This window comes from Schistocerca gregaria, chromosome 4 (genome assembly GCF_023897955.1).
Source record: "Schistocerca gregaria isolate iqSchGreg1 chromosome 4, iqSchGreg1.2, whole genome shotgun sequence".
Lineage (NCBI taxonomy): Eukaryota > Metazoa > Arthropoda > Insecta > Orthoptera > Acrididae > Schistocerca > Schistocerca gregaria.
In genome coordinates, this window is record NC_064923.1 from 697,800,274 (window position 1) to 697,827,582 (window position 27,309).

Consider the following 27,309-nt stretch of genomic DNA (forward strand, 5'->3'; position numbering starts at 1 on the left):
CCATGAAATGCTCTGCCACTGAGCCAATGTCCATTGCCCATTTCAGTCATAGTTGCCGATGTTGTGATGTGAACATTGGGACATGCATGGGTCGTTGACTGTGTAGACCCACTGTTAGGAGTGTTTGGTGCTTGTATGTTCAGACACACTTGTACTCTGTCCAGCATTAAAATCTGATATTAGTTCTGCCACAGTTCTTCGCCTGTCTGGTTTTATTAGTCTGCCTAAACTGCAACATACGACATCTGTAATGGAGGAGTGGCCACCCAGCCCCACAATGTCTGGACATGGTTTAACCATGTGTTGAAGACACTCACCACAGCACTCCTCAAACATCCAATAAGTTGTGCAGTATCCGAAATGCTTGTGCTGAGCCTCTGGGCCATCACAATATGCCCTCACTCAAACTCTAATAGATTACACACCTTCCCCATTACACATACAGGTAGCACGCACCGTGCAGCTGTCACTCCTTGACAGGTGATGCTTGTATCACCTGGACAGGTTTATATTGATGGTAGGTCAGTGGTCATAATGTTATGGCTGATCAGTGTATAATTCTGTCTCTCATTTTAATTAGACTTTGCAAACTTTATGACACACTGAAAATTTTTCAGGCTTTCATCAAATTCTGTTCCTTTACACTACCCCACGCAACTCCAATTATGTAGGGCACTGCTTTCAAATCAATATTTTTATGATTTCTAAACAGACCTTCTTCTCCCTCCTCATTCCAATAATAGCTTGCATAACATTTTTTTCTGTGATACATTTTGATGTCTCAATAATGCCTTGATCCAAAGCTTCCATTAACATTACTAATGTAAACATGCCTTGAGGATAATGAAAGAAAAATGGACTCTGTAAGCATGACGCAAAAACTAATTATGATGACAGTTCAATCGACACTTAACCCTTACAAGTACAGTAATTTCATAGTCAGAAGGCCTGGACAAACACAACTAATTAACTGTTAATTTTATGCCGTTATATTTTAGGTAAATGTATAACAGTATCAGTTTTATAATTTATAAGTGCATGACTAAGCCAGTAGCGAAATAACCCCTGTCAATGAAGACCAAAAAAGGTCGAATATGAGAAATAATTTCTACACTTACAAATTTTTCTACAGCGTTAGTAGGGAGTGCCATGAACAACATACAAGATCCTGAATGGTGGGAGGGGGATGTTGGCAAGGAAAGGGGGGGAGGGGGGGGGGGATGTATGCATTCCAGTTTATCTTGAATAACTCGAAAACTGTAATCTTCAATGAAAGCATACTGCAGTTCAAAATTATATTACATTAAATTGCCTACAAGGACTAAAATTTGTGCAAAGAGTGTGATATAAAATATTAAAAATCTCTCTTAACAGACAATCGCTGTAGCTTAGGTGGCTTTAGTGAGACAACTTTAAGTACTTTCTAGATTTGATAGACCACAAGTGCCCTCTATAAAATTGTAACTGTAAATTGTTTGTTTTGACTTTCTCTACACCACTATGTGCTTCCCTCTGACAACCATGCCTCCATCCTTGCTACCTTCCCTGTTTTCCTTTCCCTGTTGCTTCATAACCTGGGTTGTGAGTAACTAAATCCACTTTCCCTTCTTCCCTTTCTTTCCCCTCTCTCCTCCCTGATGAAGGAACATTTATTCCGAAAGCTAGGAGCTTAAATTTTCGGTTGTTTTTTGTGTCTCTATCGGCTGTACTGAGCTGAGGTAAGTACTGGCCAGCCCCTCTATCTCTTTGTTAGTAATTGTTCTACACCACTATGATTGGTTGTTTACTTCCTCTATGTATAATAAAAGGTGCGAAGACACTTTTTTTAATGTAATGGTCTCCTAGAGCAAAGACAAATACAAGTAATATTTTACTCCCAGATTATAGCTCAAAGAGCATCAGACAGCAACTACCATGGACTCTAGTTAAGTATAAATGTGGATACTGGCAACAAAGCCCTAAACCTAGTGTCTGATACTTGCAACTATACAAAAATTCCTGAGCGGCAACTCCAGGAAGGAAATAAAGTTCCCCTAACCAATGGCTGTCAACTTCACTATACAAAAGTGAGATAAAAACAGTAGATGTGAGAATGTATTCAACAAAGATGGCATGTCTTCAAGCTTTGGAAAGTGTTCTAGGGAATGAATATTTGAGGAGCATTTTTTCATGACTCAATAAATACACAAACTTTCAAAATTGAGTTAGGCATAGTAATGGCATAACGTTGACCCTTTACATCAACTTGTGAAGGCAAGTTTTAGCAAACGTCAATACTGGTGCCTGTACAGGCACTCCAAATCACAAGGTTTTAACTAGCCTTGATGTATGCTATACGCATTCTAGCAGTTAAAGTGAAAGTTGCCAAATGCAAGAAAATTTCTTTTAAATGCATTAGGTGTCTTTCCATAGCAAACAATTGGCAATAATGGAGTAGACTGGTGCACAAGGTTGCTGTTTACTACGTTACTCATTACTGTAATAATATTTTCTGGCAGGATGCAACCAGACTTCATTGTCATCAGAACACCTACAGCCTACTTTCAGACAAGTATTCACTTGATGCTCTTGTATTAGTCTGCAATGAAGTACTGCAAGCTAAAGCAGAATGAATGATAATTCTTCTGATTCTGAAAATGCCATACAGGTCAAGAATTTTCCGGTGGGAGAAAATCCTGACCCAAGAGAAGCTTACATTGACCTGAAATACACGGTAAAAGCTGTAAACAGGGAACTATTATCAAATGCAATTGTGAACTTGAGGTTTTGCCTTTAAAAGGTAAAGGAATGAAAGAATAAAAAGCTGCTGAATTCTGCTATGAATATATTACCAAGTTTCATCATCATATGAGACTGAATGATGAAATTGATCAAGGTAAATTTCTGTTAAAAGTTCTGAATATTTCTGCACCTCAGCACAGAGTAGTGAACACAGAGAATGCAAAAAGGAAGAAAACAGTGACATTGAAGTACACCACTAGAAAAAGAGATGGTGAAGTAGTGCCTGTTTGTGCTGCCACTTTCCAAACACTCTCTGGCATGTTGGAAGATAGATTAAACTGTCTACAAAGCAGGTTCTATGAAAGTTGCCAAAGGAAAGGATATGAGGCAACAGATTGGGAAAGGATTGTAAGCACCTAACCACTGCCAATAAAACTGATACAAAGAAACACAAATGCAGAGAGAGCCACCAACAACAGGGGAAAGTCTACTAAACATTATTTGCCTTCTGATCTCACAGTCAATAAAATGCTCAAAAGATTCTACGAAGATAGAAAATGTTTAGGACTCTAACAATGCTCCTTGTTAAAACAAGGGCTGCCAATTGATACAAGTTGCTGGTGGAAGTGTATGAGGAAAAAGTGTATGCAAAGATGTTCTCCAACTGGCACTGATCAAAATACAAGCATATATTTCATAAACATTTCTATCATTCAAGGGCCACCCTCATACCAATACCTACTTCACTTGTAAGTGTTTGTTTAATGGAAATGAAAGCAGGAACATGTCTGGAGAACAAAAGTGAACTATGGGCTAGACAAAGATTATATAAAATTTTTGCAAAATTGTGTTATGATATAAATGGAGGAAGGTAATTTGCTTTGACGTGTAGCAAAACCAGCTTATTTCAGAACTAGGTGCATTTAGATGTAGATACCAGTGACATTTTCTATGCTAGGCACGTGTGGTTATACAATCTGTGCACCATGATCCATACTAAGAAGCAAAAACAGGAAAGCATTATTTCCTACACCTGGTCTGACACAGAATCTTCATGTGGATGCAGTCGAGTAGCTTCGGCTTTGCTGGAATTTATTTCTGAATTAGATAAGTAACAACAAACTGATAGCACCAATACTATACACCTATTCTCAGACTCTTGCAGCACGCAAAATAAAAATACCTGATGATGATGCTTACAATGTTCTTGGAAAAAAAGAGTGCAGAATTCAATCATATTCATCGCTTCTTTCCTGTTCATAGCCATAGCTACATGCCAGACCAAGTGTCAGCAGAATTGAGAAATCTTACGTGTGCGCCGCGTTTTTGAAAAAGGCCTTATGGGCCAAAAGCTTTATTTGTGACAGTCTTTTTGTTGTGCTTATCTGCAACTCAGCACCTCTGCTATATGGTGAGTAGCGGCTTTCGTTTTCATAATATTGTTACATCCCATCCTGGATATCCCATTGTTTAAAATAAAATACAGTTAGCAAAGGAAAGGAGAAAGATGTGTGTGCCCTCCTAAAGTATTCTGAAATTCCAGATGATGCAAACGAGTGTTACAAAGATGTCCTAGATAAATAATGCACAGATATGAGAGAAAACTTGACAATAACATTGAACTACACCATGTAATACTTTTGTAGCACAGTTATTCATTTATTATTTGATGTAGTACAGCTAATAATGACTCTTTGCCTTTAAATATGTCTGCTTGTGTCTGTGTATGTGCGGATGGATATGTGTGTGTGTGTGCGACTGTACACCTGTCCTTTTTTTCCCCTAAGGGAAATCTTTCCGCTCCCGGGATTGGAATGACTCCTTACCCTCTCCCTTAAAACCCACATCCTTTCATTTTTCCCTCTCCTTCCCTCTTTCCTGACGAAGCAACTGCCAGTTGCGAAAGCTCGTAATTCTGTGTGTGTGTTTGTGTGTTTTGTTCATGTGCCTGTCTGCCGGCACTTTCCCGCTTGGTAAGTCTTGGAATCTTTGTTTTTAATATATTTTTCCCATGTGGAAGTTTCTTTCTGTTTTATTTACATCATCATTAATAATGATATAAGTTAAACAATTATGTTAAAATAGTTGTCATTGTTACAATTATGTCACTGTATTTCCATTATTATTAATATTATTATTACTATTATTATTATTATTATCATTAGTATTGTGTTCTCAATTAAGTTAAAAACTGTAAAATAAAAAATGCAATACATAATAATTTGTGCAAAAATACACATTGTGCAACAATGCAGGCATATAATTATAACTACAACAAATTTAAAAAATAAATTGCAAATAAAACTAAAAATTACAAGGAGCTAAAAATTGGCCAGGTGTGAGTACAACTAGTGCTTTGAGGGTTTCATGCAAACTCATTCATCCATTACAGTAATCAAGAATCTCTACCATTTTTGCCTGTTATCAACATGGAAACTAGTAAGATATTCATGTCAGGGATTCCAAGATGACAATGTTTTAATTTCAGTAATACAAGTGTGACATAATGTCATGCAGCAGACAGGTGGCCATTATTATAATAATCTGTAGTTTTGCATTGAGGCCGACTGGATCACAACGAAAAGTCAATCACCAGGCAATGAAAGACTTTACTGCTCAAATGACATGTTTCAGAATTTATCCACCATTGGGTACTATGGAGTGATTGCTGCATGTAATGTGACGTTTCAAGCTGCCAAACAATGCCAGACTAATCTGAATGTAGAACTACTGACTTTTAATTTCAAGTCTGACGTCAGATAAAACTGATGACAAAATATTATATACTTCATGTAATATCTACATCTACATCTACATGATTACTCTGCAATTCACATTTAAGTGCTTGGCAGAGGATTCATCGAACCGCAATCGCGCTATCTCTCTACCATTCCACTCCCTAACAGTGTGCGGGAAAAATGAACACCTAAACCTTTCTGTTCGAGCTCTGATTTCTCTTATTTTATTTTGATGATCATTCCTACCTATGTAGGTTTGGCTCAACAAAATATTTTCGCATTCGGAAGAGAAAGTTGGTGACTGAAAACTTGTAAATAGATTTCGCTGCGACGAAAAACGTCTTTGCTTTAATGACTTCCATCCCAACTCGCGTATCATATCTGCCACACTCTCTCCCCTATTATGTGATAATACAAAACGAGCTGCCGTTTTTTGCACCCTTTCGATGTCCTCCGTCAATCCCACCTGTTAAGGATCCCACACCGCACAGCAATATTCTAACAGAGGATGAACGAGTGTAGTGTAAGCTGTCTCTTTAGTGGACTTGTTGCATCTTCTACGTGTCCTGCCAATGACACGCAACCTTTGGCTCACCTTCCCCACAATGTTATTTATGTGGTCTTTCCAACTGAAGTTGTTCGTAATTTTAACACCCACGTACTTAGTTGAATTGACAGCCTTGAGAATTGTACTATTCATCGAGTAATCGAATTCCAACGGATTTCTTTTGGAACTCATGTGGATCACATCACACTTTTCATTATTTAGCATCAACTGCCACCTGCCACACCATACAGCAATCTTTTCTAAATCGCTTTGCAACTGATACTGATCTTCGGATGACCTTACTAGACGGTAAATTACAGCATCATCTGTGAACAACCTAAAAGAACTGCTCAGATTGTCACCCAGGTCATTTATATAGATCAGCAACAGCAGAGGTCCCAGGACGCTTCCCTGGGGAACACCTGATATCACTTCAGTTTTACTCAATGATTTGCCGTCTATTACCACGAACTGCGACCTTCCTGACAGGAAATCATGAATCCAGTCACACAACTGAGACGATACCCCATAGGCCCGCAGCTTGATTAGAAGTCGCTTGTGAGGCACGGTGTCAAAAGCTTTCCGGAAATCTAGAAATACGGAATCAACTTGAGATCCCCTGTTGATAGCGGCTATTACTTCGTGCAAATAAAGAGCTAGCTGTGTTGCACAAGAACGATGTTTTCTGAAACCATGCTGATTACATATCAATAGATTGTTCCCTTCAAGGTGAATCATAATGTTTGAATACAGTATATGCTCCAGAATCTTACTGCAAACCGATGTCAATGATATAGGCCTGTAGTTCGATGGATTACTCCTACTACCCTTCTTAAACACTGGTGCGACTTGCGCAATTTTCTTATCTGTGGGTCCAGATCTATCGGTGAGTGAGTGGTTGTATATGATTGCTAAGTAGGGAGCTATTGTATCAGCGTAATCTGTAAGGAACTTAATCGGTATACAATCTGGACCTGAAGACTTGCCCGTATCAAGCGATTTGAGTTGCTTCACACCCCATAAGGTATCTACTTCTAAGAAACTCATGCTAGCAGCTGTTCGTGTTTCAAATTCTGGAATATTCCATTCGTCTTCCCTGGTGAAGGAATTTCGGAACACTGCATTCAATAACTCCTCTTTAACAGTACCATCAGCATTGCCATTGCACAGCGAAGGTATTGACTGTGTTTTGCCTCTTGTGTACTTTACATATGACCAGAATTTCTTCGGATTTTCTAACAAATTTCAAGACAATGTTTCGTTGTGGAACCTACTAAAAGCATCTTGCATTGAAGTCCGTGCCAAATTTCGCGCGTCTGTAAATTTTAGCCAATCTTCGGGATTTCGCATTCTTCTGAATTTCGCATGCTTTTTCTGTTGCCTCTGCAACAGTGTTCAAACCTGTTTTGTGTACCATGGGGATCAGTTCCATCTCTTACCAATTTGTGAGGTATGAATCTCTCAATTGCTGTTGCTACTATATCTTTGAATTTGAGCCACATCTTGTCTACATTTGCATAGTCAGTTCGGAAGGAATGGAGATTGTCTCTTAGGAAGGCTTCTAGTGACACTTTATCCGCTTTTTTAAATAAAATTATTTTGTGCTTGTTTCTGGTGGATTTGGAAGAAACAGTTTTGAGCCTAGCTACAATGACCTTGTGATCACTAATCCCTGTATCAGTCATGATGCTCTCTATTAGCTCTGGATTGTTTGTGGCTCTCTCTATTAGCTCTGGATTGTTTGTGGCTAAGAGGTCAAGTGTGTTTTCGCAACCATTTACAATTTGCGTGGGTTCGTGGACTAACTGCTCTAAATAATTTTCGGAGAAAGCATTTAGGACAATCTCGGAAGATTTTTTCTGCCTACCACTGGTTTTGAACAAGTATTTTTGCCAACATACCGAGGGTAGTTTGAAGTCCCCACCAACTATAACCGTATGAGTGGGATATTTATTTGTTACGAGACTCAAATTTTCTCTGAACTGTTCAGCATCGGAGTCTGGGGGTCGGTAGAAGGAGCCAATTATTAACTTAGTTCGGCTGTTAAGTATAACCTCTTTTGTATTGGCTGCAGAAGAACCAACACCGTGTTACAAATGGAGGCCGAAATGCTCTCGTTTTAGCTCATGCAGGTTGGCATGAGGAGGGGAGAACTATACTGACGTGAGGTCTGGAACATGACAAGGAATGAGAATTCAGAAAGTGGACGTAATTAGTTTCATACTTAACTTTAATCCATTAATGATGAATGTCGCACTTGACGGTACATGATTCACAATATTATCTGTTCAGAATGTTGTTGTTGTTGTTGTCTTCAGTCCTGAGACTGGTTTGATGCTGTTCAGAATAGTAGCTGAATATGGCGCCTTGCTAGGTCATAGCAAATGACGTAGCTGAAGGCTATGCTAAACTGTCGTCTCGGCAAATGAGAGCGTATGTAGACAGTGAACCATCGCTAGCAAAGTCAGCTGTCCAACAAGGGGGAGTGCTAGGGAGTCTCTCAGACTATACCTCCCGTGTGGCGGCGCTCGGTCTGCAATCACTGATAGTGGCGACATGCGGTTCCGATGTATACTAACGGACCGCGGCCGAATTACTACCACCTAGCAAGTGTGGTGTCTGGCGGTGACACCACAACCTCCATCCATACCAATTCGCACGGAGTATCTATTTCGACTTCACTACAAGATAAACCACTACTGACAGACACAAACACTCCACCATCAATTCTGCCTAATCAATCTTTCCTGGACACCATCTGAGACTTAGTAAAAATTTCTGCAGAACTTATTTCAGGCTTTAGCCAGCTTTCTGTACCTATAACGATTTCAGCTTCTGTGCTTTCTATTAGCGCTTGAAGCTCGGGGACTTTCCCAGCACAACTACAACAATTTACAACTACAATTCTGACTGTTCATTGATCCAAGCACGTCCTGTATTTGCCATGCACCCTTTGAGATTGCAGCCCACGCCGTACTTTCCCCGAGGCCCTCTAAACTAAAAAAACGCCCAGTCCACGCCACACAGCCACCACTACCCATGTAGCCACCAGCTAAGTGTAGTGAACTCTTGACCTATTCAGCAGAACCCGAAACCCCACCACCCTACGGTGCAAGTAAAGGAATCTGCAGCCAACACAGTCGCAAAACTGCCTGAGCCTCTGATTCAGACCCTCCACCTGGCTCTGCACCAAAGGTCCGCAGTTGGTTCTGTCAATGAAGCTGCAGATGGTGAGCTCTGCCTCCATCTCGTAAGCAAGACCGGCAGCCTTCACCAAATCAGATAGACGCTGGAATCCAGAGAGAATTTCCTGAGATAAAAAGCGACACATGTCGTTAGTGCCGACATGTGCCACCACCTGCAGCTGGCTGCACCGTGTGCTCTTCATGGCATCCGGAAGGACCTTTTCCACATCAGGAATAACTCTACCCAGAATGCACACGGAGTGCACACTGGATTTCTTCCCCTCCTTAGCCACCATATCCCTAATTATGCGCTTAACATTGGAGCTCCCAACCTGTTTGTCAGACGCACCGGGGAGGCTTTCTGATCAGCCTCCGGGGATGTCTTTCGCTGCCTGCCACGCCTTGGAACGACCTCCCAATCAACCACAGGCGAGGGCTCAGCCCCACTGCAGGCAGCAACTGGGGCAACCACAGTGGCAAACCGATCTGGGGACAGACAGGACAAGGTTGACATCCCTGTGATACCCAAGTACGGCTCCCCACAGTGGTGCCCATTGGCAACAGCCTCAAGCTGCGCGACCGAAGTCAGCGCCGCCTGCAGCTGTGGGAGAAGAGATGCCAACTCAGCCCTCATCCAAACATAGCAATCAGTCCCTGTCCATTCTAATCGATGTTGAACAACAGTTACTGAAACACGAGTCCGTGCCTAGATAACGCAAGGGAAACACGCAAAGAATGTATGAACTAACCTGTACAAATGCCGAACAACTGCGCTACAATCTGCCTGAGTTTACGATTACAGTAACTAAAACTCGAAATTACACCACCTATATGCAACTCGCACGCAATTTAAGTAAGAATCTATGAAGTAAACACAGAAAAAAAGCTGTATACTTATCTTTCTGGGCTGTCGTGCACCAACTGGGAGCTCAGGCCACATTATTACAAAATAACACTTTTCAGATTTTTTCCTTTACTTGTACCGTGAAACCACCTCCTTTCCAAATTTCATGATTCTAGGTCAACAGGAACCACCCTATATGTTTTGATGAGTGAGTTTGTAGGTAAAAAAATATGTGACATAAATGGCCATATCTTTTGGTTGTATTTGTCACAGCACCAAGGTCCTAACAGACCTTAGTATGTGACACAAATTTCGACTTGGTACATCTACCCAGTCCTGAGAAAAAGGATTCTTAGTAGTTGGACAGGCAGAGAATAAAGCAATTCTATAAGGTTATCAACTTTTGAAGGGGAGGAAAAAAAACTGGAAAAATCATGCCCTAATATACATTTCTTTCAGTCCTCATACAATGCGTATTATTACTGAGGACAGGGGATACTATAAACAAAATGTAATGGTTGTCCTGAGGAGAATAATATTTATTCACATGGAATTACGAACAATGCAATGAATTAAGACTTTTATGAATCTTGAAAGACATATGTAAAAATGTACAGAAAAACACATTTATCATTCAATATAATTGTATTTAAAAACAATGCTAATTTATTATGTATATTATTCTTTGTTCTATGCTAAAAATATTGTCACAGAGAAGAAGGTGTAATTACATGAATAACGAACACTAACTTCACTTAACGAAGGTTTATTCAGCACTTGGGCATACAAGAGCATGGAGCGAACTGCCTCTGGCCAGAACACATACAGTATATATAAAGTTACATAAAATTCCAGTACAATGATTCTTGACATTTGTGGATACTTCTAGAATGCACTCAAACTGAATATATAAATTAAAATTTCACAGTTCAGGGGAGTTTTGAACTCGCGACCCTCTATGCAACTGTTTAGTATCATAACTACTACTCAGCTCCTTCTGTAACAAAGCTCCCTCTTAAAGGGAACAGCGTCTCGGTGTTACGTCCTCCTAGTCCGGGAATGAGTCATTGTTCCTGCATACTCCGACTCCCGATGACTCATGTTTGTCCTTGTGGTGATCTTCTTAGAACTTCCTTTGCCCTACGCTCTTTATCACCTTTCCGCTTGTTGCTGGAGCTTCAAATTGACCCTGGGTTATAGGATACTTATAGGGCTCCATTCGAAGGACGTGGACCATATCTCTGATCTTTCATTGTCTTGTGTCGGGGTCGAAATCTTCAACTTCATAAGTAACATCAGACAATTGTCTTACAACCTTGTAAGGTCCAAAGTAGTGCCTGAGGAGCTTTTCAGAGAGGCCAACCTTCTGAACAGGAGTGAATATCCGGACGAGATCACCAGGCTGGTACACAACAGGGCAGTGGCTCGCATCATACCTTCGGCGATTGTTTTCTTGAGCCTGCAGTGTGCGGAATCGAGCTAAAAGCCAAGCTTCCTCAGCTCTGGTGAACACCTGGACAATGTAGTCATCGTCCACGTCATCAGAATGTAATGGAAACGCAGCGTCCATCGTCGTAGTCGCCTTATGCCCAAGCACCAGGAAAAATGGCATAATCCTGTGGTGTCTTGTAGGCAAACGTCACGAAAGGTAGCACCTCATATCAGTTGCTCTGCCCATCAGTTTACGAATGGTAGGCAGTCGTCATGTAATGAGTAATGTAGCACCGTCGGTTTATCTCTGTCACAAGATTCGATTAAAAAACATTCCCTCAATCCATAATTAACAACCTTGGGACACTGCATTTTAATACAATGTCTTCCACGATGAATTTGGCTACCTCGAATGCTTCACGGCTTTTGTAATGGCACAGTGTGTCAGATAATCAGTGAAAACCATAATCCATCTATTGCCACTAGCAGACGTTGGAAATCGTCTGAGGAGGTCAATCCCAACACGCTGGAAAGGCGTTTCAGTTGGTGGAATTGGTATGAGTCGGCCAGGTGATTTCTGAGGAACTGCCTTTCTCCTCTGGCACTCTCAACAGTGAGACACATTGTGATGGACATTCCTAAATAAACTTGGTCAGAAAAATCTCTTGCAGATCCTATTATAAGTCTTAATAAATCCTAAATGTCTGGCCTCAGGTGTGTCATGGAATTTCTGTAGAACATCTAAGTGCATGTGTTTAGGAATCTCTGGTAGCCAGCTCTTTCCAAACAGATAAAAGTTTTTCTTGCAAAATAATCCATTAACTACCTTAAATTTTGCTTTCACATCCTCTGACCGATTTAAGGTAAGCATAATTTGAGATATCTTGGCGTCTTTCTTCTGCTCAGCAGAGAGATCCTGGAATGCAGTGAGCCAGTCACTATCTTCATCGAAGTCTTGATGGTCTTGCACAGGGTTTCTTGAGAGACAGTCGGCATCTTGGTGTTTTCTTCCACTTTTGTACACTATGGTAATGTCATACTCTTGAAGATGTAGTGCCCACCTGGTGAGTCATCCTGTTGAATCCTTAAGACCTGTCAACCAACAAAGTGAACGATAGTCTGTAACAACTGTGAATGGCCTTCCATAGAGATACTGTTGAAATCTGCACATGGCCCAGATCACAGCATGATGTTCTCTTTCTGTAGGTGAGTACTTTCTCTTGGCTTTTGTAAGTGTCCTAGAAGCATAGGCTATAACCTTCTCTTTTCCATCCGAAATTTGCACCAGAACAGCACTGATCCCATACCCACTGGCATCTGTGTGTAGTTCTGTGTGTGCTTTATCATCATACAGACCAAGTACAGGGCCAGTTGTCAGGGCTTTTTGTAACACATTGAAAGAATCTTGTTGAACACCACGCCTGATAAATTTAAAATTGGCTTTTAGCAACTCTTGGAATGGCCTAGCCTTGATAAAATGTTGGTAATAAGAATATAATCCGAGGACGCTTCTCATATCTCTAATAGTTTTAGGAATAGGAAATTCCGTTATAGATCTCACCTTTTCTGGGTATGGCCGCACACCTTAGTTTGACACAAGGTGTCTGAGTATTTTGGTTTCTTTTGCGTCAAAGAGGCACTTTCTTGGATTAAGTTTCAGTCTGCCTTGTTGGAGACACTTAAGAATGGCCCTCAGTCTTTTTATATGTTCATCAAATGTCTCTGAGAATGCTATAGTGTCATCTAAGTAACAAAGACACACTGTCCACTTCACGAGTTTTAGAAGATTATCCATCATCCATTCAAAAGTTGCTGGTGCATTACACAAACCAAACGGCACCCCCTTAAACTCATACAGGCCATCAGGGGTGATGAATGTAGTTTTCTCATGATCAGCCTCATCTACTTCGATTTTCCAGTATCTCGAGTACATGTCCCTGGTTGAGAAAAACTTGGCCCACTTCAGACAATCTAGGGAATCACCAGTTCATGGAAGAGGGTAAACGTCCTTTTTAGTTATCTACAAGCTTCCTGTAATCAACACAAAAGCACCAATTGCCATCCTTCTAGCTGATGTGGTGAGTACCATGGGCTCTACGAAGGCTGGATGATTCATTCATCATTTTCCCTACCTCGTCGCGAATTATTCGACGTTCCACTGCTGACACAAGTGACGCTCTCTGGCTTATTGGTTGATGGTCTCCAGTGCTAATCCGGTGCTTCACCGTCGATTTGTCTAATTTGCTCTTCATCTGTGGATTGAAGCATTCAGAGAACTCTTGAAGAATGGCAAGTAGAATCTTCTGTTGTTCCTTAGTGAGATCTGGTGACTATCGAGCTAGATCATCTTGTCTCATAGTGATAGCACTAATTTTGCCCACAGACTCAGCATCGGAGGTTTCTGTAGTCAGAGGTTTCTGTAATGCTCAGCTGATCGGCAATTAAGAGCTCAGCGTTTGCTACGCTCTTGTGTCTTGGAAGAATCTGCAGTTCTTGGTGACAGTTAACTATCCACAATTCACCAAAACCGTTATTAAATGAGACGACAGAGGCTGGAAAGACCAAGTTATTCTTCATTGGTATGCTTCTCTTACATTCCACTACAAGATCCATGGGTTGATGCACAGCATGACACATGACAGTTACCTTTCTAGCACTGACTGCAGGAATGACCACTTCATCCAGCACACACAGTCTCCACACACTTGGGTGCGCATCTTCCTGTCCACAGTATCTCATCTCATCTACCATAATTTTTGAGCAACCACAATAATTGCCTGAGAAGCTTTCAAAACGTCCCATCCGAGAATGACATCATGACTACACTCTTGTAAGATGATTAATTCGAAGGGCTGTGTACGGCCACTTATACCCATACAAATGACACATCTTCCAGTAGGTTTTACATATTTGCCATTAGCCACCTTCAGCTGTTTTGTTGTCAATAAATACAGTTTCCTGCAACTGATGACGGTACTTTTCCAAAATGACTGATTATGATGCTCCAGAGTCCGCAAGCGCTAGGGCTGGTCGGCCATCCGTGAAGATATCGGTGTAGTTTCCTATCATTTTTGTAGTGATCTATGGAAGAGGATTTTTTTCTTCGGTGGCCTCACCTCCAAGGAAGGTCGCACCCTTTAGTTTTCCAGGTTGTGCAGCTAATTGATTGGCTGGAGCTTCTAAATGGCAATGGAGACCTTGATCAGCATGTTGGCGAGCGTCCTCTCCAGCTTGTGGCGGTGGTGACCTACATCATCCTGCACCCTATCTTTTTGTTCATCTTCGTCGGCCCAGAGGTGGCATTGGCTAAGATCAGTCTGCTGTCTTCTGGCACGGGCATCATCAAATATCTGCCACCTTTCTCGACAACAGTGCACCACATGGCCCGGTCAACCGCAGTGGAAACACTGGTTGGTTATCCTGGGTCCTCTGGATGTCAGTCTTCCTTGATGCCCAAGCAGGTTCCTCGTGCGGCATTGTAGGAACGTAACATTGCCTGGGTCCTGACATTATCTCCGTTTTAAAGGGAAATGAAGGATGAGAGAATGGGTTCAATGTCTGTTCCACTTCCTCCCTTATGACCTCTTGAAGCGTCTCGGTTTTTTGCTCACCGTGCAATCCAAGTGCCTTCTGACCTTCCTCTCTCACTATCTGATGAAGAACACTTGTGAATCAGTTTCTTCCTACATCACAGACATCGATACAATGTTTGAAAGCCATTCAAATGTCTTGTGTGTAATTCTTTTTTTATGCATTGTCTCGATATACTGGCACCATTTTATGAAGTCGTCTGCTGTTGGAACCTTCTTCATGACTAGGGCTTCATACATGTCCTCAGCAACACACTTCACGAGATGTGCAACCTTATCTTTCACCTTCATTCTAGGATCCACTACTTTATACCGATCCAAGATGTCTTGAATGTAGGATGCTGTAGTTTCTCCTGGACATTGTGCCCTGCACTTTAATTTATCTTCAGCCTTGCACTTCTGTCGTCGCATGTCACTGAAATACTTGTGCAGTTCCGTCTGGAATACATCCCAGCTTGTTAATGTCTCCTCATTGTTCTCATATCATTCTTGGCAGTGCCCTCCAAGAAAAAAAATACATTAGCCAAACACATAGTGTCATCCCATTTGTTAAATTTGGCTATATGCTCATATACCTACAGCCACTTGTTTGGATCTTTGCCATTGTCGTAAGAGAACTCTGAAGATGTCTCATGTGGTGGCAACCAGTTGCTGTCATCATAACATACTCCTCTTCTTCAGTCTCCGATAGATTGCGATCTGTTGAATATGGCTCGAACTCTGGTTTCTCGCCATGTAAACGGCAGCTCTGTTGTGGCCTGATGGGAGCCACTGTGTTGTTGATAATGTGCACTAACACAAGTTCCAATACCCAGTGCCTCCATCAGAGTAATGTCACATAGAAGACAGTGTAATTACATGAATGATGAACACCCACTTCACTTAACGAAGGTTTATTCAGCACTTGCACATACAAGAGCATGGAGCGAACTGCCTCCAGCCAGAACACATACTTTATATATACAGTTGCAGAACATTCCAGTACAATGATTCTTGACATTTGTGGATACTTCTAGAATGTACTGGAACCGAATATAGAAATGATTATTTCACAGTTTTTAACTCATGACCCTCTATGCAACAGTCTAGTATCATAACCACTGTACCATGGTGACCCTGCTATTCTTCCGTGACAATATTAATAACTGTGAAACAGTCGAATAATTTTATGTAACTTATGTAATTACCTTCTCTCATCTTGATATTGGATGAGGACAGGCGTTAGAGACATTTTAAGGTACTTGTGTTGCATTGTGATTAATGTGTCTTTATTTGCTCTTAAAACTCTTATTTATTTATCTTAAGCATCCCTAAAAATAATTTATTTTTCAAAGTAATAGAATGTGCTATACAGTTTGAGCCATTTCTAAACGCATTGTACGTAACAGAGGTGGGAGGGGGCAGTGAAAAATAGACGAGTAAGACAATGAAAGATACATAAAACTAAAACAAAGAGAAGAAGAGAGTACTTACTGTGAAGAAATGCCAAGACAGAAGAAATTAATGTAAATTAAGGATAGCTTGGTGGTAAGAACCAAGGACATGTTGTGGCGCTAGTTCCCACCTGTGGAGTTCTGAGAAACTGGTGTCTGGGGGAAGAATCCAGATGGCACGTTTGGTGAAACAGGTACCAAGGTCATGATATTAATGTTGTAGAAGGATGCATAGGGTAAGTCTTGCAATGGGGATGGTCACAGGGGCAGGAGCCATAGGGAAGGAAGATGGGTGCAGAAGGAGCTAAGGGTCTGACAAGAATATTGAGGAGAGTGGGAGGTCAACGGAAAGCTATTCTAGGTGTCGTGGGCAAAATTTCAGACGGAATGGATCTCATTTCAGTGCACGATTTCATGAAGTCATGTCCCTATCGAAGTAGCTTATTAATACATTCCAGACCAGGATAATACTGAGTCACCAGTGGTGTGCTCCGAAGTTGTTTTTTGGAGGGATCAGCAGTACCAGGATTGGATGTCATGGCAGGAAATCTGTTTGTGAACTAGGCTGGTGGGATGATTATGCGCAAGGAAGTATGAGGTTTCTTCACAATAACTACTCTTTCTTCATTATGTTTTAGTTTCCTACATCTTTCATTGTCTTTCATGTCTATTTTTCAATGTTCCCCTCCTACCTCTGTTACATACAATGTACTTCGCTTTTCACTCTCATTAACTCATGCATGGGGTTTAAGCAGTAATCTCTGTCTTGTATATTACCTTGCCCTCCACCTTTAAGCACTCAGGTTTTCAAATCTTGACCAATGCAGTCCCCAACAATCAGTTTCCTCTGACCTGCACTTCTCGGTGACTTTCCCGAAATCTACCACCTTTCCTAGACCTCTCCAGTCCTTTTCCTTCACTACTCTTCCTTCCCCTTCAACCCTTCTGCCTGAAGAAGGAGCCACTGGCTCTGAAAGCTTGCCTCATTACAACCCTCTTTTATGTGTGTGTGTTCTGCGACCACTTGGTGAGTAGATTTTTTATCTATCCAATTAAATTATTTCGTCAAAAACTGATGTTTTCAGTTATAGAGTTACTTTTAGTTCTGCTTCTACACTAAGTGACTTGTCAGTTCTGCCTGCACCATTGTCAAGTATGGGCCACATTGTTATGAATGCCAACAAAAGTTCAAAATTAATATTCTACAGTTTGTAATTATTGAATTGGGTGGGTAAAGAAAAATAATGCTGAGAAATGCCTTAAATCACAGACACACCCATTTCACTGGCAGTAAAATCCTGATGTTTCTCATCAGAAACAGTCATTTGTGAAAGCTTAAATACAACATATGGAAGAAAACAAATTTCATTCTGGAGAAAGAACTGTTGAAATATTTGCAAAAGCAAGCCTTCAAGTCAAAAAGTTCCCAACCACAATTTCTTTTTAAAAGTCAATTTCAAAGCACTTAGACTTCATCTTCAGGCACACAGCATGACGCAAATTTTAAATATGTATATTGTGAAAAATAAATACTACTACTACTACTACTACTACTACTAATAATAATAATAATAATAATAATAATAATAATCCCCATGGAGGCCCCGGAAAAGAATAGGCCTTCGGTATGTTTCGTAAAAGACGACGAAAAGAACAAACTACTAATGGGGCTAACCCCCCTTTTAGTGTGATTAGTTGGTTCAGGACAGAACTAAAGAAGCCTTAGACTGGCACCGTCATGGTCGGGGACGACGTTTGAACCCTATGCCTGTCCACAATGGTAATGACACTGCTAGTCACACGTAAAATGATTTAAATCCAAATAGAGGTGTTTTGCAGGAAATGCTTCCTGCAACCACCCTAGAAGGAAAACAAAGACAGAGGATGAGATGGTCAGATGAAGTTAACCGACACCTCATGTTCTGTTATTACCACGCAGAAAACTTAGGAACCAACACAACTGGATACAGATCACAAGTATACACACCATTTATTACCAGATAACCAGAATTAAAATTTTTAAAAGAAAAAAGACTAGCTGATCAGACCCGTTTAATAATAAAAAATAACAGGATACCCCAGTCAGAATTAGAAAACATCAAACAACAAGTACAACAAATACTGGAACAAAATGATGTGCAATCAGAAGAAGAAGAAGAAGAAGAAGAAGAAAATACAGTAATGGACTCAAACATCCCAGAGCAAACAAACAAAGAACAACACGCATCAATTAAACAATCAGAGGAAAATGAAATCTTAAGACAGCCACCAGGACAAGCACAAATAGAACACAAAGTGACACACATGTTAAATATAGAAGAAAAATTTCAGCTGACATATATAGAATACAAAGACACAAATACAGACATTAGACCAATCTTGCATAGACCACCAAATAACCCACAAGTCGAAACAACAATAGCAACTATCAACACAATCATACACAACAAAATAAATGAAAACACAACTATGGAAGAGTCACAACTACTGGTTTATATAGGAGCACTCACTACACTAAATATACACACTAGGCAGAGGTCAGAACCAACCAACACACAGAAGAAACCCACAAAACCAGCATGGCAACACAGCCTACAGATCAGAATAGAAAAACTGAGAAAAGACATTGGACAGCTAACACAATTTATAAGAAATGAAATGTCAGACAAAAAACGAAAGGTTAGGTAAAATCTCACAACAAGAAGCAATAGAGCAATTAGATGAAAAGAAGCAGAAATTACAAGCATTGGCCAAATGACTTAGAAGATACAAAAAAAGTGAAAAATAGAAGGAAACAAAACCAAACATTTAACACAAACCAAAAGAAATTTTACCAGACAATAGATAACACACACATTAAAATAGACAATCCACCAAACATAACAGACGTGGAACACTTCTGGAGCAACATATGGTCAAACCCGGTACAGCATAACAGGCATGCACAGTGGATACAAGCAGAAACAGACGCACACAAGATGATACCACAAATGCCTGAAGTGATAATTTTGCAACATGAAGTCATCCAAGCAATTAATTCTACTCACAACTGGAAAGCCCCTGGAAAAGATAAAATAGCAAATTTCTGGCTAAAGAAGTTCACCTCAACACACTTACATTTAGCTAAATTATTTAACAGTTACATTGCAGATCCATACACATTCCCTGATACACTTACACATGGAATAACTTATCTGAAACCTAAAGATCAAGCAGACACAGCAAACCCAGCTAAATATCACCCCATAACATGCCTACCAACAATATACAAAATATTAACTTCAGTCATTACACAGAAATTAATGACACATACAACACAGAATAAAATTATAAATGAAGAACAAAAAGGTTGTTGGAAAGGAGCACGAGGATGTAAAGAGCAACTGATAATAGATGCAGAGGTGACATATCAAGCTAAAACTAAACAAAGGTCACTACACTACGCATACATTGATTACCAAAAAGCTTTTGATAGTGTATTCCACTCATGGTTACTACAAATATTGGAAATATACGAAGTAGATCCTAAATTGATACAGTTCCTAAACATAGTAATGAAAAATTGGAAAACCACACTTAATATCCAAACAAATTCAAATAATATAACATCACAGCCAATACAAATTACGCATGGAATATACCAAGGAGACTCATTAAGTCCTTTCTGGTTCTGCCTTGCTCTGAACCCACTATCCAACATGCTAAATAATACAAATTATGGATACAATATTACTGGAACATACCAACACAAAATCACACATTTGCTATACATGGATGACCTAAAACTACTGGCAGCAACAAATCAACAACTCAACCAATTACTAAAGATAACAGAAGTATTCAGCAATGACATAAATATGGCTTTTGGAACAGACAAATGTAAGAAAAATAGCAGAGTCAAGGGAAAACACACTTAACAAGAAGATTACATATTGGATAACTACAGCGGCCGCATAGAAGCCATGGAAAAAACAGATGCTTATAAATATCTAGGATACAGACAAAAAATAGGAATAGATAATACAAATATTAAAGAAGAACTAACAGAAAAATATAGACAAACATTAACACAAATACTGAAAACAGAATTGACAGCAAGAAACATGACAAAAGCTATAAATACTTATGCTATACCAATATTGACCTACTCATTTGGAGTAGTGAAATGGAGTAACACAGGCCTAGAAGCACTCAATACACTTACACGATCATAATGCCACAAATATATAATACATCACACACATTCAGCAACAGAAAGATTCACATTAAGCAGAAAGGAAGGTGGAAGGGGATTTATCGACATAAAAAACCTACATTATGGACAGGTAGACAATTTAAGAAAATTCTTTATAGAACAAGCAGAAACTAGCAAAATACACAATGCAATCACTCATATAAATACATCGGCTACACCACTGCAATTTCATAACCACTTCTACAACCCTTTAGATCACATAACATCATCAACAGATACGAAGAAAGTAAATTGGAAAAAGAAAACACTACATGGCAAGCACCCGTATCATCTAACACAGCCACACATCAATCAAGATGCATCAACACATGGCAACGAAAAGGCAATATATACAGTGAGACGGAAGGATTCATGATTGCAATTCAGGATCAAACAATAAACACCAGATATTACAGCAAGCATATTATTAAAGATCCCAATACCACAACAGATAAATGCAGACTTTGCAAACAACAAATAGAAACAGTAGATCACAACACAAGTGGATGTACAATACTAGCAAATACAGAATACCCCAGAAGACATGACAATGTAGCAAAAATAATACATCAACAACTTGCCATACAACACAAACTAATAAAACAACACGTTCCCACATACAAGTATGCACCACAAAATGTACTGGAGGATGATGAATACAAATTATACTGGAACAGAACCATTATAACAGATAAAACAACACCACATAATAAACCTGACATCATACTCACCAATAAAAAGAAGAAATTAACACAACTAATCAAAATATCCATACCCAATACAACAAATATACAAAAGAAAACAGGAGAAAAAATTGAAAAATACATCCAACTGGCTGAGGAAGTCAAGGATATGTGTCATCAGGATAAAGTTGACATTATACCAATAATACTATCAACTACAGGAGTCATACCACACAATATCCACCAGTACATCAACGCAATACAGCTACATCCAAACGTATATACACAACTACAGAAATCTGTAATTATTGATACATGTTCAATTACCCGAAAGTTCCTAAACGCAATGTAACATATACTGTACAGTTAAAAGGAAGTTACGCTTGATCAAGGTCCGCGTCACTTTCCATTTTTAACCAGACATAACGTCTGGGAAAGGAGAGAATAATAATAATAATAATAATAATAATAATAATAAAGGAAACAACTGGGAAAAATTCAAGACAAAAATTACAGAAATAGCCAAAGAAAAAATACCGTTACAGAAGAAACCCAAACATCCGTGGTGGAATATAAAATGTGAAAATGCCGTTGAATTACGCAAAAAAGCCTTCGAGAAATATAGCTCAAATAAGAATGATGGGAATCACCAGAACTTTCTAGAAGCACGAAAGCTTTCGAATAAAATTATCAGACAAGAGAAGAGAAAATATGTAATCCAACAATTAGAATCAATAGACACAGATTTTAAAAACTATAATACACATGGATTCTACAAAATTTTTGCAAACCAAATTAAAGGTTATAACCCTCAAAATGTTTGCTTCCGAAAACCAGATGGGAATTTAGCACTAAGTGATGAAGAAAACTGTGAAGTATTAGCCGAATATTTTGAAAAACTGCTAAACTGTCCAGAACCAACAAAACCCTCCCAATATCCAACACCAAAGCCCCACAGCAAAAAGATTCCTCACCGCCAACAGAAGAAGAAATTATCAAACACATAAAGAAACTAAAAAATAACAAAGCCTCCGGGGATGATGGAATTGTAGCTGAATTTCTCAAAAATCTAGGGCCTAATTCAAGAAAGGAGCTAGTAGGAATTATTCAAAATATATGGGTCACCAAAGAAATCCCAGAAGATTGGAAGTGTGCCTTAATACATCCATTACACAAAAAAGGGGATAAACATGATGTAAATAATTACAGAGGAATCTCTGTACTTCCTGTCACATATAAGATTTTATCGGCTTGTATTCTTGAAAGAGCACAAGAAATGCTAGAACCCAAAATCTCAGATTGCCAAGCTGGGTTCAGGCCAAACAGGTCATGCCCAGAGCAAATTTTAAACCTAAAATTAATCACAAGGATAAGGAAGATGCGAGGCAAGTCTACAGTGTATGTCTTTGTCGACTTCAAGAAGGCATATGACTCAATCCACAGACCCACACTATTTAGGATTCTTGAGGAAAAAGGATTCGATCGGAAAATACAGAAAATCATTCAACAGATGTTAACAAATACAAAATCCAAAGTGAAATTTATGGGAAAACTTTCAAGACCATTTGAAATAAAAACTGGGGTTAGACAGGGTGATGGGTTGTCGCCTTTGTTGTTCAATGTATTTCTGGATAAAGTCATGGAAGAATGGGAGAAGAAACTTGAAGAAGAAAAGTGCTGGAAACCAATTTCATTAAGAACCAAGAAACATAACCTAAGAATCCCCTACTTAGCCTTTGCAGACGATCTCGCAATAATGGCAGATTCTAGTGAGATGGCTATAAAACAGGTAGAAATTCTAAAAGAATGTGCAGAAAAAGTCGGCCTACAGATATCATTTGAAAAGACAGTGTTTACAACAACAAATTTAGAAATTTCCAAATTACAAACAAAATACGGAGAAATCAACAGAGTACCATACTTCAAATATCTTGGAGAAATTATCTCGGAAAAATTTGCACAACAAGAAAGAATACAAAAAGCTCGTAAAGGTTTAGGATTAGTGCAAAACCTCTATAATAAAAAATGTTTATCTTTAAATGCAAAAATTAGGCATTACAATACAGTCATTAAACCATCAATGTTATATGCCAGCGAAACCTTGGCACTAAATAGGAAAACTGATCTAGAAAATCTAAAGAAAGAAGAAAGAAAAATAATTAGAAAAATTTTGGGACCAAGATGGACCGAGAATGGATATAGATTACAGAAAACATCAAAAATTGAAGAATATTCTAACATAGAGATAGACATGAGGAAAAGACGCCTTAAATTCTATGGCCACATAATGAGACTTCCTGAACACAGATTAACAAAAAGAATTGTAAAATACGTAGATTTTCTTGTTAATGGAGGAGAATGGATCCAAAAAGTTAAAAAAGATTTGGAATTAGCAAAAATTACTAAAGAAGAAATAGCTGCAAGGAACAATTTTAGAATAAAAGTTGAAAAGTGGGAGATTAAACCAGAGACAAAAGCACCGAGAACCGGAACAAAATGGAGCGAAGAAAGAAGAACTAAATTTTCGCAAACAATGAAAAACTGGTGGGCAAATAAAAAGAACCAGAAGACCAAGAAGAACGGAAAGTGAACCAGCTTTACTTAGCGTCTTCCACATGGGAGCTTTATGACTAATAATAATAATAATAATAATAATAAAGGCATTTTGCCAAAAATAGCTGCTACATTTTTAGGTCCTTAAATAATGAGACACAACCGGTATGTTCACCTCTTCACTGGCAGCTTGAAGAATTAGGTTCCTGTAACAAATGTTACAGTGATATACGTAAAGTAATAATAGTTTTAAAATATTATGACCCTTGTACAACCACGAGATATATACGGACTGAAATGGAATTATTAATGCTTCTTACACTGAAATTTTAATATCCTTAATGTATGGGCTAGGTGGAGGAATTGGCTTTAACTCCTTATCAAGAAAGTCATTTGGCAAAACCTCAGAGGTCACCATAAGCACCACTCTCAGTAGGTCTCATGACTAATGTCATCATTATCACTACTACTACTACTACTACTACTACTACTACTACTATTATTATTATTATTATTATTATTATTATTATTCACCAACCAAAATTCATAGAAGAAATCATTTGCAGATTTCTTCCCAAACTGTGCTTTTATTTGTTCCTCAATATGTAAATGAAGTTTCTGATAGTGAAGAAGTACCTTAAGAAAGAAAACTGTTTCCTGTGGTGTATAACACCTTTGGACATTAAAATTATTTCACTCACCTTAATAACATAGCACTTGTTTTCTTGTCTATTTAGAGCCAACATCACTCTATCGATAATTCCAAGGACTTTGTAGGACTTCAGTTCTGAGGAATGTCTTGACAGCTGATGTTCAGACTCCTGGTATTAACCACAAAGATAGATATAACAGCAACATAAAACACAGAAAACATGGCTGTTCATCAATAAGAAGAAATGCTTTTAGAACACAAAGACGGTGTCATACAGAATAAAATAAAACAAAATGATATTTATACAACAACTGAGGGTGGAGAAGTTTTAATATTACATACTCTGGATAAAAGGTAAATATGAGCAAAGTAAACTGACAGTAATACCATGACTGACAATTACTAATCACAGTTTATTTACTTGGGATATAACAACTTGTCTGTCTTGTAGCTTGGTCCTAGATAAACAGTAATCCCAAACTAGATATCAGTGTCATGCCTATGTTACTCTGCTAGCACCATGTGAGACTAGCCACAAGCTCAGAACACTAGGTGGCAATCACACTGAAACACAAATAGATTAGGTGACAAGAATCTGCTATACTTACGTCTGCCTTTAAACTCATTGAGGCACAATGGTAAAGAAGCTGACCTCTGCCTCAAACTCCCCTACTGATCTACATGGCAGAGGTGAAGGATAACTGTTGCAATAAGTGTTGGGGACCGAGTACCAGGTCATCAGGATTGTGAAGCAAAGCATAGTGCAAGGTTGGCTCAGGTGATAGACAACATAAGGGAGTTATATATAAGATTTACAAATGAGGATCAGATATCAATTGTGGGTGGAGGTGGTAACAGACTGGATAGGGACACAAGTATGAAGTAAGTTCTGGCCTGTAAAAGATAGCTGGTGGTAACAGACTGGATAGGGACACAAGTATGAAGTAAGTTCTGGCCTGTAAAAGATAGCTGTTCAAAATGCAGCTGTCTTGTGGTCATGATTCAACTCATCTTATTACAGCTGTAAGATGTATGGGGGCTGGGAATGCACTGATGAAGAAGGGTATGGATCACATTGTAGTGGTGCCAGTTGAGTCTATTAATAGATCAGGTTTCACTGGGCATGGCCTTCATTTCAATAAGTATGGGACGGGGAGATTGGCAAAGCTGATATTTAGTGTGTGCAGTGTGTGGTGTGGCACATTCCAGTAAAATGTAAGAGGTACTGGAGATAAAGTTAGTGAACCGCTCATAGATGTTGTCTCTGCCATTATTAGTAAATCACAGCACCACACAAAAAATGTGACATTTCAGAAGCTTTCTGTACTACAATACAGACTAGCTCCCCCACTCTGCAAAGAGCTCCTGTAAAAATATCTATGAAATATGTACAGTATTCAACAATCACTTGATGGATAAAGCAGTTAAACTACATAAAAATTTAGTTTTGACAGGTATCATAAATCTCTCTTGAAAATGGCTTTCCAAGACTGCTATCTGTGGTACTTACAAGGGGGAGACTTGAGTCAATAATTATATCAGTGAAGACTAAGGAGTCTCGTGGATGTGATTGAATATCTAGCACAATACAATAGCACAGCCCCTGCACATGTTGGTCCAGTAATTTTTCCTTTAGGAATGGTCAGTTTCCTGAATGATTAAAGTACTAAGTACTGAAACTGCTTTGTAAAAATGGAGAAAGTGACAACAAAGACTATTTTAGACCTATTTCTATGCCACTGGTGTTTGCAAAAATTTAATTGTCATTTCATTTCACATAATTTGCTGTCTAATGTACAGTTTGTTTTAGAAGCGGTTTAAGATTTGAAAATGCCCAATTGCCCTTTCATTTGTGACACTCTGGATAGATTGATCCAAAAGTTGTGAATATTAACATCTTCTTGGATTTAAGTGTTTGGTTGTGTTGATCATAAAATATTACCGCAGAATCTCAACCATTAAGGAATAAGATAAGCAGCTCATTAGGGTTTCACCTTATATTTTAAAAACATAAAGCAAAAAGTCATTCTCCAAAATAATAAGAAAAACTATGAGTTGCTGTCAAATATATATATTCCTTACTGTCATTTCTTGTTAGCAATATTAGCTTATTCCCAAGAATAAGCAGCTGTCACTCACTTAACACTTGGCAGAAATCAAACCTGCATTTGGATTGGACTTCCTTAACTCTTCTGCAGATTGCTGTCAATTGTAACCGTACTCAAATTCAACCGCCTGCGAAGCACTTCGCAATATTATTAGGCGATTATTGAGTTGAGTTGCTAACTAAAGGAAAGATGATCTCAGAAATCATCGCATTTCTTATGGTGTTGGGCTCCATTTCTGGGCTCCTATACCTGTACTATCGACTGTTAAAACTTTATTGGTATCTTCAGGAAATGAATGACTTACTGGTTGAGATGAAAGGTTTTGTCAATGACCAAAAGGAGAAAAGAGAGTGATGCAGTCTTCCTCATTTCCGAGGTTGTTGCAGTACTTGTTGACAGCAGAAATATAAGTTATTCACCTTGGAATGGCAACATTACTGTTCAGATCCTTATTTATGATTACATATGTATGGATGGATACGTGTGTGTGCACGCGCGCGAGTATATACCTATCCTTTTTTCCCCCTAAGGTAAGTCTTTCCGCTCCCGAGATTGGAATGACTCCTTACCCTCTCCCTTAAAACCCACAT

The 27,309-nt window shown here is 39.1% G+C and overlaps 1 protein-coding gene across 1 annotated transcript in view; it reads right to left on the reverse strand.

The window, feature by feature from the left end:
• The window catches only part of LOC126267483 (ribosomal protein S6 kinase delta-1), a 221,007-nt gene that overhangs the window by 93,246 nt on the left and 100,452 nt on the right, over positions 1–27,309 (reverse strand). The window contains exon 8 of the mRNA XM_049972768.1: positions 24,661–24,780. Within this exon, the coding sequence (XP_049828725.1) occupies positions 24,661–24,780 (120 nt within the window). The remainder of the gene's footprint in view (positions 1–24,660; positions 24,781–27,309) is intronic.